At 42.8% G+C, this 14,066-nt stretch overlaps 1 protein-coding gene across 1 annotated transcript; it reads right to left on the bottom strand.

Annotated features, from left to right (window-relative positions):
- Positions 1-8,889: 8,889 nt before the first annotated feature.
- Positions 8,890-13,713, bottom strand: LOC106564973 (E3 ubiquitin-protein ligase TRIM21-like). Its single transcript, XM_014131526.2, has 2 exons — positions 13,588-13,713; positions 8,890-10,702 (listed from the first exon to the last, which is right to left on the bottom strand). Exon 2 carries the CDS (start codon positions 10,698-10,700, stop codon positions 9,000-9,002), a length of 1,701 nt encoding a protein of 566 aa, XP_013987001.1. The 5' UTR covers positions 10,701-10,702; positions 13,588-13,713; the 3' UTR covers positions 8,890-8,999.
- Between the last annotated feature and the right edge of the window lie 353 nt (positions 13,714-14,066).

The following is a 14,066-nucleotide window of genomic DNA, read 5'->3' as shown; positions in this document are numbered from 1 at the left end:
GCCTATTTCTATTTTGCCCTGCTTATCAAAAGCATTGGAAAAACTTGTCAATAATCAACTGACTGGATTTCTTGATGTCTATTGTATTCTCTCTGGTATGCAATCTGGTTTCCGCTCAGGTTATGGATGTGTCACTGCAACCTTAAAGGTTGCAGTGAGGGGAACGGCACCTCCGTACCTTCAGGCTCTGATGAGGCCCTACACCCAAACAAGGGCACTGCGTTCATCCACCTCTGGCCTGCTCGCCTCCCTACCTCTGAGGAAGCACCGTTCCCGCTCAGCCCAGTCAAAACTGTTCGCTGCTCTGGCACCCCAATGGTGGAACAAGCTCCCTCATGACGCCAGGACAGCGGAGTCAATCACCACCTTCCGGAGACACCTGAAACCCCACCTCTTTAAGGAATACCTAGGATAGGATAAAGTAATGCTTCTAACCCCCCCTTAAAATATTTAGATGCACTATTGTAAAGTGGTTGTTCCACTGGATATCATAAGGTGAATGCACCAATTTGTAAGTCGCTCTGGATAAGAGCGTCTGCTAAATGACTTAAATGTAAATGTAAAATGTTAAAGGTCTTCAATGATGTCACCGTTGCCCTTGATTCTAAGCAATGTTGTGCTGCACTTTTGCCTTATGGCAAGGTGCTCCATCATGCTGGAAAAGGCATTGTTCGTCATCAAACTGTTCCTGGATGGTTGGGAGAAGTTGCTCTCGGAGGATGTGTTGGTACCATTCTTTATTCATGGCTGTGTTCTTAGGCAAAATTGTGAGTGAGCCCACTCCCTTGGCTGAGAAGCAACCTCACTCATGAATGGTCTCAGGATCCTTTACTGTTGGCATGACACAGGACTGATGGTAGCGCTCACCTTGTCTTCTCAAGACAAGCTTTTTTCCGGATGCCCCAAACAATCGGAAAGGGGATTCATCAGAGAAAATTACTTTACCCCAGTCCTCAGCAGTCCAATCCCTGTACCTTTTGCAGAATATCAGTCTGTCCCTGATGTTTTTCCTGGAGAGAAGTGGCTTCTTTGCTGCCCTTCTTGACACCAGGCCATCCTCCAAAAGTCTTCGCCTCACTGTGCGTGCAGATGCACTCACACCTGCCTGCTGCCATTCCTGAGCAAGTTCTGTACTGGTGGTGCCCCGATCCCGCAGCTGAATCAACTTTAGGAGACGGTCCTGGCGCTTGCTGGACTTTCTTGTGCGCGCTGAAGCCTTCTTCACAACAATTGAACCGCTCTCCTTGAAGTTCTTGATGATCCGATAAATGGTTGATTTAGGTGCAATCTTACTGGCAGCAATATCCTTGCCTGTGAAGCCCTTTTTGTGCAAAGCAATGATGACGGCACATGTTTCCTTGCAGGTAACCATGATTGACAGAGGAAGAACAATGATTCCAAGCACCACCCTCCTCTTGAAGCTTCCAGTCTGTTATTCGAATGCAATCAGCATGACAGAGTGATCTCCAGCCTTGACCTAGTCAACACTCACACCTGTGTTAATGAGTGAATCGCTGACATTATGTCAGCTGGTCCTTTTGTGGCAGGGCTGAAATGCATTGGAAATGTTTTTGGGGAATTCAGTTAATTTGCATGGCAAAGAGGGACTTTGCAATTCATCTGATCATTCTTCATAACATTCTGGAGTATATGCAAATTGCCATCATACAAACTGAGGCAGCAGACTTTGTGAAAATTAATATTTGTGTCATTCTAAAAACTTTTGGCCGTGACTGTACTCTTATAATCTCCACCTGGCACAGCCAGAAGAGGACTGGCCACCCCTCAGAGCCTGGTTCCTCTCTAGGTTTTTTCGTAGGTTCCTGCCTTTCTAGGGAGTTTTTCCTGGCCACCATGATCAAATCAAATTGTATTTGCCACATGCACCGAATACAACAGGTGTAGACCTTAGAGTGAAATGCTTACTTACAAGCCAATTATTCTAGATGATTCTTTTTTTTTTGGGGGGGGGGGGGGGGATTCTGTATAAGCACTTTGTGCCATTGTCACGGCCCCTCTGCAGTGCAGGGGCGGTTCCTCCTGCAGGCAGAGGAGGGTTGTTTGTGATTGGAGCTGGCGTGATTGGAGCCACCTGGGCTCAGGGTAACTGCTTCACTAACCACTCTCTCTCTCTCTCTCTCTCTCTCCCTGCTCCTCCAGGTATGATCCTGTTTTGTTTGTTCCTTTGTAGGTTTACTTAGTTTCCACTCAGTCGTGTAAACACACACACACACAGATTCATGCATCCATGCACCTTACCTACACCCTACATTATGACATTTCCACACCTCATTCCTTTTTCTTTGTTTAAAGTTAATCGTTTTTTGGTTTATAATAAAGAACCTTTTGATTGGCCAATACCTGTTGTTCATGTCCCCTCATTTTTGCCACAGGCTATGAGCCGGCCTGTGACACCATCTACTGATGTAAAAACGGCTTTATAAATACATTTGATTGTGTGAATCGCTGTGCTAACAGGAAATAAGCAGCAAGCAAAACAACACTCTCTACACCCTGACAGATAACCTTCATGACTCATGTTGGTGTTGGAGGGAATTCAAATGAAGATCTAATTATTTAATGTACGCTGTTTAGAATCGATTTAGCTCTGGAACGGAGACAGTCTAAGACATTTACAGACATAAGACTCTCAAAGGCCAAGGCACTCTGAGCCTGTGGGGCGTGGGCATTGGGCACACACACTACTACACCACTGACAGGACAAGAGTGTTTGTGTGTGTGTCTGAACGCCTTTAGTTCGTCTGCATGTGAGTGTCCGTGGTGATGCGTGCTATGCTTGTGACTCCTGTTTTTCTCTGTGTGTGTTTGTATGCTTGAGTCAGCGTTGGTGTATGCATGTGCCTATTTCTATATAAGTTTCTGTGTGTGTGCGTGTATGCATGCGTGTGACTCTACAGCAGCAGTCAGATGGCCTGGCTGCCAGTCTGCGTTGGCCCTAATGGTATGTGACAGGGACAGATCCGTTATGCCACATACCATGTTATTGGGCCCGTCACATCTCTGCCAAGGGCACGCACGACGAGCTGCCCTGGTTGATTAGCTTGGAAACAGCCAGAACATTCCGGAAAGAAGAGGTTTATCCTCCTCACTACTGCTCAGCCTCGGCCCAAATTCTCCTGATGCACAGGTACTGTGTTTAGTCATAGCATCTTTATCACCGAGCAAGGATGAGCCACCTCAATTTGTTGTTTCTGATGAAATCAGTCTAATGAAAAAGTTGAAAGGCAAGCAGATGCCATAGGCACACTCTTTAATGTTAACCGGCTATGACAGCAGACATTCAGCCAGTGCTAAGCTGAAATAAACAGAATGATTTGGTTGTCTGTGTTTGAACCATAATTACACAGTCCCCCGCTTGCTATGATCAGTATCACGGTATGTGACGGTGTGTGTTATTGTACACCAGGAAATGATTTGTTTAAAAAGCAGCAGGTTATCCTCGTAAGGGCCATTATGCAGTGAAGTCAACTATATGCAAGCAGTAGGAGAGCCCACTTACAGCATGGCCATAAGAGCCCTCTTGTATGTGTGATTGTAGTAAGTAATCTCTGTGTAGGTGATATTGTGCAATTCACCCTACATTGCTGACCCACATTGCATTATATTCCACCTAGTCCAATAACAAAAAGAACACCATTGCTGTTCAGCCTTACCTTTAAAAAATATGTTCATACTCAAACCCAGACACACAACCGCAACAACTCAATTCCTTGAAAATGCTGCTCCATTTCTGCAGTCCTTGCCCTCTGACTCATATAACAGAATCCTGGGCAGATCTCAACCACTGTTACAGTAACCTAGCTTAAATAAACACAATCTTTCAGAGTCAAACTCAGACACAAGACCCCAACAATCAATTCCTCGGCAGAAGTCCTTCTCTTCTTCTGCAGTGCCCCCTGATTCAGGTAACATAACTTGGTCCATTCTCCACCAGTGTTTCAGTGACCTAAATGAGATCCCAATTAACAACAAGGACAGGTAGGCTCTGACCCAGAAACGCACATCTAATGTGTTTGTCACCCAACCCTTATCAGGCTCACTGTGCTGCATTACAATTACATTTTCCCTATTAAGTGGGCTTGACAGATGGGTCACCTTCACCGCAGTTCACTTTGTGGTGGAACTGAACCATTATCATTCTAATGTGTGTGGAATTGTTAGGCATTCTACTGTATGGTGTGGGCTGTTATGTTATATTATGGGTCAGTTAGACAAGGTGTGGTCAGACTTTTCATATACAGTGCCTTCAGAAAGTATTCACACCTCTTGACTTTTTCCACATTTTGTTGTGTGACAAGGTGGGATTAAAAGGGATTTAATTGTTATTTTTTTGGTCAAATATCTACACAAAATACTCTGTCATATTAGCATTTATACTTTTTTTTAACACTAATATACAGTATCTTAATTACATAAGTATTCAACCCCCTGAATCAATACATGTTGGAATCACCTTTGTGTAACGGCTGTCGTCGGAATGAGACCAAAGCGCAGCGTGGAAAGTGTTCATGATGTTTTATTTTCACCAAAAAAACACTCAAACAAAAATAACAAAATGAAACGAAAGCGCACAGTTCTGTCAGGTACAGATACAAAACAGAAAACAACCTCCCACAAAACTCAGGTGGAAAACAGGCTGCCTAAGTATAATTCCCAATCAGAGACAACGATAGATAGATAGATAGATAGATAGATAGATAGATAGATAGATAGATAGATAGATAGATAGATAGATAGATAGATAGATAGATAGATAATAAACAACAATAGATAGCCACTGATTGGGAACCACACTCGGCTCAAAAACAAAGAAATAGAAAACATAGGTATTCCCACCCGAGTCACAACCTGACCTAACCAAACATAGAGAAAAAATAAGATCTCTAAGGTCAGGGCTTGACACTTTGGCAGTGATTACAGCTGTGAATCTTTCTGGGTAAGTCTCTAAGAGCTTTGCACACCTGAATTGTACAATATTTGCACATTATTATTTTTACAATTCTTCAAGCTCTGTCAAGTTTGTTGGTGATCATAGCTAGACAACCATTTTCAAGTCTTGCCATAGATTTTCAAGCCAATTTAAGTCAAAACTGTAACTAGGCCACTCAGGAACATTCAATGTCATCTTGGTAAGCAACTCCGTTGTATATTTGGCATTGTGTTTTAGGTTATTGTCCTGCTGAAAGGTGAATATGTCTCCCAGTGTCTGGTAGAAAGCAGACAACCAGGGGTCTCATTTATAAAACTGTTCTTAGATTTATACTTGAACTTAGTCGTAAGATCATTTCCGACAGTGTGCTTACGTTCGATTCATAAAAGATACTAAGCATAAAAAACCTTGCTTACGCAGGTTTTAAAAAGCCCATTTGATCTATAAATCTCAAATGAACTTTAAACTGATGGCACCTGCCCTTCAGCAGTCTGATGGTGCGCTCCACAACCGACCTTGTTCTGCTGTTAGGGGACCGGCAAAGAGGGTGAAAGCCACGTTTTCAGTGGATAACCCCGGTCACCTAATAGGGTAAAACCGTTGTGTTACATTCTTTTGCATGGTTAATAGGCTATTATACACTTTAAAAAAAATAACTTACGGAGAAGCCACCCGCCTCCACTCTCACCAGCTTCTAGACGCAGGCCTACTCTGCTGTGCAACAGAATGAATGAGTGGTGCGTATTCCCTGGCCACTTGGAGCATACATTGAGTAGTCGCATACGGGCATCACAGCTGATCTGAACATTCAATGAATGGAAATTCTTCCTGTTAAAATATACATGTTCATCTACAGGCAGTGTGCGTAAGGCAATACGCGTGCAGTCAACTAGACCTATGACCCCTGGGAAATTAAATGAGCGCACAAACTCGGCTTTGACACTTGCCTGTTCGTCAGCTGTAAATGGGAAACTAATGTATTTCATGGACAATACGTGTAGAATCGCCTCGATCACTTGTGGCAGGATGCGGCTGAATGATGGCTGTGATATACCCGACCTGTCACTCATTTCCCTCTGGAATGTCCCAGTAGCGAGGAATCCAAGAGTGGACAGTACTTGGACAGATACGGGTATGGCATGATTACAGCGTGTCTTCCTTTCCAGATTAGGGGCTAAATCCACGTACAAATCTAACAGAACATTTCTTGGGAGACGATAGTGATGTATAAGCCATGGATCATCATGCGTAAAAAAGTCATTCCGGTCTCTGAAAACTCTCTCCCTTCTAAAAGCACGGTTTTCAATGTCTTCCAATAACGCAAGAACAGCCATGGTTACTTTTTCTAATTTGACACACTATTTATAGAACATCCATCCTGTTTTTAATTCAAAACACCTAGCGTCTGGCAATTAATTCCTCACACCTTTAATTGATTATTCCTAACAAATTGTTCATAAAGCTAAAGCAAAGTTCGCCACATGCTTGGACGTATCTGCGTCCCAATCTGCAATGCCCCTACATAACCAGCATGAAAATCACTCATGTCAAGTCTAGACTTTGCGTAGAGATAAGATCATTTCCAGGTCAAAGTAAGGTTTTATAAATAACTACTTATACGTGGTATTCTACGTAAGTCAGACTTAAGATCAAAATTGATCGTAAATCAGTTTTATAAATGAGGTCCCCTGGTTTGCCTCTTGGATTTTGCATGTGCTTAACTCTATTCCGTTTATTTTTATCCTAAAAAACTCTCTAGTCCTTGCCTATGACAGGCATACCCATAAAATGATGTAGACACCACCATGCTTGAAAGATATGAAGAGTGGTACTAAGTGATAATATAACGCTTGAAGTTAATTCTTTGCAGTTTTATTTTAGTGCCTTACTGAAAACAGGAGCATGTTTTGGAATATTTTTTCTGTACAGGCTATTGTGGAGTAAATACAATGTTGTTGATTCATCCTCAGTTTTCTCCGATCACAGCCATTAAATTCTGTAACTGTTTTAACTTTAACATTGGCCTCATGGTGAAATCCCTGAGTGTTTTTTTCCTCTCCAGTTTCGGAAGGACGCCAGTATCTTTGTAGATACACTGGGTGTAGTGATACACCATCCAAAGTGTAATTAATAACTTCACCATGCTCAAAGGAGCATTCAGTGCCTACTTTAAAAAATGTTTTTTACCCATCTACCAACAGGGGCCCTTCTTTGTGAGGCATTGGAAAACCTCCATGGTCTTTGTGGTTGAATCTATGTTTGAAATTGACTGCTCGACTGAGGGACATTACAGATAATTGTATGCGTGGGGTACAGAGATGAGATAGTCATTCAAAAATCATGTTAAACACCATCAATGCAACTTATTATGTGACTTGTTACAGTTTTACTCCTGAACTTATTTAAGCTTGCCATAACAAAGGGGTTGAATACATATACATAGTCAAGACATTGCAAATGTTCATTTTTTAATCATTTGTAAAAAATTCTAAAAACATAATTACATTTTGACATTATGGGGTATTGTGTGTAGGCCAGTGACGGAAAATCAAATGTTAATACATTTTAAATTCCATCTGTAACACAACAAAATGTGGAAAAAATCAAGGGGTCTCAATACTTTCTGAAGGTACATTAAGCCTGGCACAAAGCCACATCAGTGTCCATAACCTGCATATTTTTTTGTATTTCAAATACTTTAGGTGTGATTGATTTAGCTAACATTCAATGTGTCAGGTGACTAGTTTGCCCTTTTGAATCTATTCCCATTGGTTCCAATGTGCCGGGAAGGCTAAAATGCACCTCAAGTAAATTTGACCCAGGCTTGTACCACATACATATGAGCTGAGATTATCATGTGCATGACAACTATAAAAAAGAGCTCTCAATCTACATGAAATAAATCACTTAAGCCTATGCATCTCATCACAAAAATGTGTCCAGACAGTCAGTGGCATATCGCAGTTTTCCAAGGCACTACAGAGGGTAATGCGAATGGCCCACTACTTCACTGTGGCCTAGCTTCCTGCCATCCAGGACCTCTATACCAGGCTGTGTCAGAGGAAGGCCCTGAAAATTGTCAAAGACTCCAGCCATAGACTGTTCTCTCTGCTGCCACATGGCAAGCGGTACCGGAGCGCCAAATCTAGGTCCAAGAGGCTTCTAAACAGCTTCTACCCCCAAGACATAAGACTCCTGAACATCTAATCAAATGGCTACCCAGACTATTCTCAACATCACTGCCACTCTCTGTTGTCATCTATGCATAGTCACTTTAATTTACTCTACCTACATGGTCATACTACCTCAACAAACCGGTGCCCCCGCACATTGACTCTGTACCAGCTTCCCCCTGTATATATTGTTTTTTACTGCTCCTATTTAATTACTTGTTACTTTTATCTCTTTTTCTTATCTGTATTTTTTGAAACTGCACTGTCGGTTAGTGCCTCGTAAGTAAGCATTTCACTGTAAGGTCTACACCTGTTGGATTCAGCGCGTGTGACAAATACATTTTTATTTTATTTTACAATGAGGCTTAGAGAATTTAGCATTTTTAAAGATAATTCACTGCTATTCTACACATTTTGCCATGAGGCTGAGAGAAAATGTTGCAGTTTTACATCTAATTTCCTGTAATTCTAAACATTTTGGCCATGGCTTATGACGTGTTCATATGCTATATGGGGAGAAGGGGTTTGGGGCCCCCAGAGCCCGTGGGCCACCCGCCTTGCGGGAGATGCACACCTGCTTGCTGTTCCTGTCAGACCAGATCGGATCAGTTCAATTAGCAATGCCAGGAATGATGTTCCCCACTCTCCTTTGACATGTTCCTTCAGCCATCAATCCAACATACAGAGACAGATCAACACACACAGTTCAGGGAAGTACAGTACTTTTTCTTTATTTTCACAAGAAAAATGAGAGAAACCATTGCATTGATACATTTATACCTTGAGATTAGCTACATCAGAGTACACACAATTTACAGGAACGAAGGCCAGAATTACTAAGTCACTGTATCCTCAGCCTAAAAAAAAACAAGCAACTATTTGTTTATATCGACTGACACCCCTAGCACTGGGCCAGTCATGTGACTGACAGGAGAGATGACCAGCGGAGCTATGTTTCTTTTACCATCAGGATACCCACAGTTGAAGTATGGATAGAGTTTCTCAGTGAATTTGTAGCCAGTGAAAGAGCAGATGTGAGATCTGGCTGTGGCATCCACGTCATAAATGGAGACCCGACCCTCCTCATAATCCACAAACACCCCCACCTTCTGGGGCTTCTTTTTCAGGTGGTGGTGTACTTTGGGGTCATTAGGCACATAGTCATTATTTGTATCCAGGCCAAAAGTCCAGAGTCCATCCTCAGGGCTCAGTGGTAACCACCCCTGCCTATTGATCGACTCAGTGACCACTCCTAATTCCCATTCAGTCTTCCCCTTCACCTGTACCTCAAAGTAAGATTTCCCTGAGGAGAACCCTTCCTTCCCTAGGACACTGTATGTATAAGTAAACCTCTTTGGGTTCCTCAAGAAATTCTGTGATTGGTCCCCACACCTCACTTGTTTCCCATCCACGGACAGGATTAGTTCAGGATGTGCTGTATCAGGGTCCAGAGTCACATCCATTGCATACTGCTGAATCTTCTTTGTCTTAGCTTCACACAACGTCCTCAGCTCATTCTCCATCTCATTATGAAATCTCTTTACCTTACTCATCAGTTTGTCCTCCAGCTGAGATACAGCTCTTTTCATGTACCCCATGCGCAGGTGGCTTTGAACACTGATCTCAGACCAGTCCTTGGTCTTTACTGGGAGACACCAGGATGGGGAGCTCTGGAGGAGTTGGAGATGGTCCTCATTGTGTGGGAGCTGCCCCAGCTCAGAGCTTATCCTCTTCAGCTCAGTGATTTCTTGCTCCAGTTCTTTAATAAGACCTTCACCCCACCTCTCTGCAGCTTCTTGCTTCTGCTCAACCACACCAATGAGCTCAGCCTTAAATTTCTCAATGGAGTGAACTAGAGCGGTGAATACCTGCACTTTGCCAGATATATCCATCTCAGTGTGTCTCTTGCTGAGATCTACTGAGTGTTTGATCTCCTTGACCTTCCGTAGACGCTCCTGAATCATCTGCTTCACTTTTGCTTCTGTCTTCGCAAGCTGAGCCTTCCTTTGGTCACATTCTTCTTCCAGAGGTACGCTGTTGTGAGCCTTGTGGTCAGTCTCAGAGCAGAACTGACACACACATGTCTGGTCAGTCCTACAGAACAGCTCGAGGAGTTTGTTGTGCTTCTTACATACCCTGTCTTCAAGGTTCTTTACAGGGTTGATGAGTTGGTGTCTCTTCAGGGCTGGGGCTATCTGATGATGCTCCAGATGAGTGTCACAGTACGAGGTCAGACAAATGAGGCAGGATTTCAGAGCCTTGCGCTTCCTGCCAGTGCAGACATCACAGACCACTTCTCCAGGCTCTGCAGCGGAATCCTCTCTGTTTCTCACTCTCAATTCCTTAAAATGTTCTGCAACTCCTTTGAGTGTTCTGTTGATATCTGGTTCAGGTCTGCTGTGGAATATCTTGTTACACAGGGGACACTGGCACAGATTTGTGCTATCCCAGTATCCTTTGATACAGGCCTTGCAGAAGTTGTGTCCACACGGGATGGAGACTGGGTCAGTAAACACATCCAGACAGATAGCGCACTGGAACTGCTCTTCAGACAGGAGACTGCTGGGGGATATCATATCTGGAACACATAATGAACAGTTATTGGAATGAGTGAGCTTTGATAGCTTTGCTTACTAAACGTACAGTGACCTTCAGAAAGTATTCATACCCCTTGACTTATTCCACATTTTGTTGTGTTACAGCCTGACTTCAAAATGGATTCAATATAATTTTTTTCACACCCATCTACACACGATACTCCATAATGACAAAGTGAAAACATGTTTTTAGAAATGTTAGCACATTTATTGAAAATGAAATACAGAATGATCTAATTTACATAAGTATTCACACCCCTGAGTCAATACATGTTAGAATCACCTTTGGCAGCGATTACAGCTGTGAGTCTTTCTAGGTAAGTCGCTCAGAGCTTTGCACACCTGGATTGTACAATATTGGAACGTTATTATTTTTTAATTCTTCATGCTCTGTCAAGTTGGTTGTTGATCATTGCTCTACAGCCATTGTTATGTCTTGCCACAGATTTTCAAGCAGATTTAAGTCAAAACAGTAACTAGGTCACTCAAGAACATTCAATGTCATCTTGGTAAGCAACTCCGGTGTATATTTGGCATTGTGTTTTAGGTTATTGTCCTGCTGAAAGGTGAATTTGTCTACCAGTGTCTGTTGGAAAGCAGACTGAACCAGCTTTTCCGCTAGGATTTTGCTTGTGCTTAGCTCTATTCCATTTATTTTTATCCTAAAACACTCCCTAGTCCTTGCCGATGACAAGCATACCCATAACATGATGCAGCCACCACCATGGTTGAAAATATGAAGAGCGGTAGTCAGTGATGTGTTGTGTTGGATTTGCTCCAAACATAACACTTTGTATTAAGGACATAAAGTTAATTTCTATGCCAATTTCTTTTGTGGTTTTACTTTAGGGACTTACTGCAAACAGGATGCATGTTTTATAATATTGTGGAGTAACTACAATGTTGTTGATCCATCCTCATTTTTTTTCTATCACAGCTATTAAACTCTGTAACTGTTTTAAAGTCACTATTGGCTTCATGGTGAAATCCCTGAGCGGTTTCCTTCCTCTCCAGCAACTGAGTTAGTTGGGAAGAATGCCTGCATCTTCATAGTGACTGGGTTTATTGATACACCATGCTCAAAGGGATATACAATGTCTGCTTTTTTTATTTTCACCCATGTACCAATAGGTTCCCTTCTTTGCTAGGCATTGGAAAACCTCCCTGGTCTTTGTGGTTGAATCTATGTTTGAAATTGTCACGCCTACTCCTGCTCCCTCTCTCCAGCACTCAACGTCGCCGGTCTACTAACCACTGGTCCTGGCAACCCACGTTGCACACACCTGGCAACCATCATTGCAGGAAACTTTATTGACCTGACCCTCACCTCCTCCCCAAAGTTAACATCATACCCGCTCCCCTCTCCTTTTCCTGTCCAAGCACTGGATATGCGACCACTGGGATCCGACACAATTACGCATGTCACAGCACCACTCTCCCTCACCGTGGGACCCAAGCACCAGGAAAGCCTTCCCTTCCTCATCATCACCACTCCCGTACACAAAGTCATCCTCGGCCTCCCGTGGCTACAACTTCATAACCCCATCATCTCCTGGTCAAAGATGAGAATCAACTCTTGGGGACCAGGATGCCGGAGGACCTGCTTTCCTGCACCTGTGGTTCCATGTCGGTGGAGTGTCCTCCAGCCCATTAATCGGTCCTCCCGTATCATTGGCCCCATGTTTTGGGACATAGATGTGGACATCTTCCAGGGTCTGGAGAGGGAATCCACTCCTGCCACCTGCCCTAAAGGGCACACAAAGCCCTCGCCGCTGGACACCCAGGTATCTCCCGCACCATCCAATCCCTCTCCAATAAATACTGGTGGCCCACCTTGGCGCAGGACGTCGCCCTCTATGTCAACTTATGTTCGGTATGTACTCAATCCAAATCTCCCGGCACGCTCCAACAGGGAAAATACTTCCCCTCAGCGGCCTTGGTCACATCTGTCCATAAACTTTGTAACGGATCGTCTCCTTTCTGATTGTTTTATCACTATTCTAGTTGTTGTTCACAGATTCTTCTCTCCGGACGACATTGTTTCCGTTGGGGGGGGGTACTGTCCCTCCTTCTGGCGCTCGACGTCTCCGTTAGTACGCGCACCTGGCAACCATCATTGCGCACACCTGTTCCCCCATCGTTAAGCACACCTGGAATTCATCACCACCCTGATTACTCTCCCTTCATATAGCCCTCAGTAGCCTCAGTCATCAGGCAGGATTGGTTTAGTTACATTGGGTACGCTGCTCCTGTTTTGTATTTTCTTCATGTTAATTATTATTAAACTCACCTTCTGCACCTGCTTCCTGACTCCCTGCTTATACATTACAGAAATTCACTTTACTTCTGAACTTATTTAAGCTTGCCATAACAAAGGGGTTGAATACTTATTGATTCAAGACATTTCAGCTTTTCATTTTTAATTAATTTGTAAAACATTCTAAAAACATTATTCGACTTTGACATCCATTTCAAATGCTGTCTGTAACACAACAACATTTGGAAAAAAATCCAGGAGTGTGACTACTTTCTGAAGGCAGAGTAGTAATAACTGTAAATTCATTCAGAATTAGAGTAAATCAAATCAAATCAAATTTTATTGGTCACATACACAGCAGATGTTATTGTGAGTGTAACAAAACGCTTGTGCATCTAGTTCCAACCGTGCAGCAATATCTAACATGTAATCTAGCAATTCCACAACTACCCAATACACAGAAATCTAAGTAAAGGCATGGGATAACAATATATACATATAAATATACATGTAAATATATTTTGAATACAAATGAGTTTTTTTGCCTAAAGACAAACAAGTAAAAACAGGTGAGGACACAGAAAGGGCAGGGATTAACTCTTTACCCACCTTCGTTTGTGTGTATGAATGTGTCTGTGCGGACACTGTTTCTCCACCACTCTGGTCCTAGTAGTGCAGCTGTGTACAAAACCTCTGAAGATCAGACAAAATGAGACAAGATGTGTTACATTCCACTTCTATCAACTCTCTGATGCTCCTTTCCGTCAGTCGAGTGACAGAATACCTGATTGCAATGCTTTACTGTAAGTCTATACTTCCTGCTCGTGAAGTTAACCATTCATAGCTCATGCCCTTAAGTCATATCAATATACCTGTTCTTTAAAACCCTTTTGCACCATTCATGAAATGGCTTTACCTTTTGGGTATGAAAACCAGCTTTTAAAAGATGAGGGAAGGCTTACCCTTTTACACCAAAACTGTAATATGGTAAAAAAAATCTGGTAAAACAACTACTTCCCAGTTTCAGAAAAATAAAGAGGTTTATGGGTAGAAACAACAGGAAAGAATGACATAGTATAAAAACACTT

The sequence above is a fragment of the Salmo salar genome, chromosome ssa12, assembly GCF_905237065.1.
Source record: "Salmo salar chromosome ssa12, Ssal_v3.1, whole genome shotgun sequence".
NCBI classification, from domain to species: Eukaryota; Metazoa; Chordata; class Actinopteri; order Salmoniformes; family Salmonidae; genus Salmo; species Salmo salar.
Note: the sequence above shows the minus strand (reverse complement) of the source record. Positions and strands in the feature narration are given on the sequence as shown.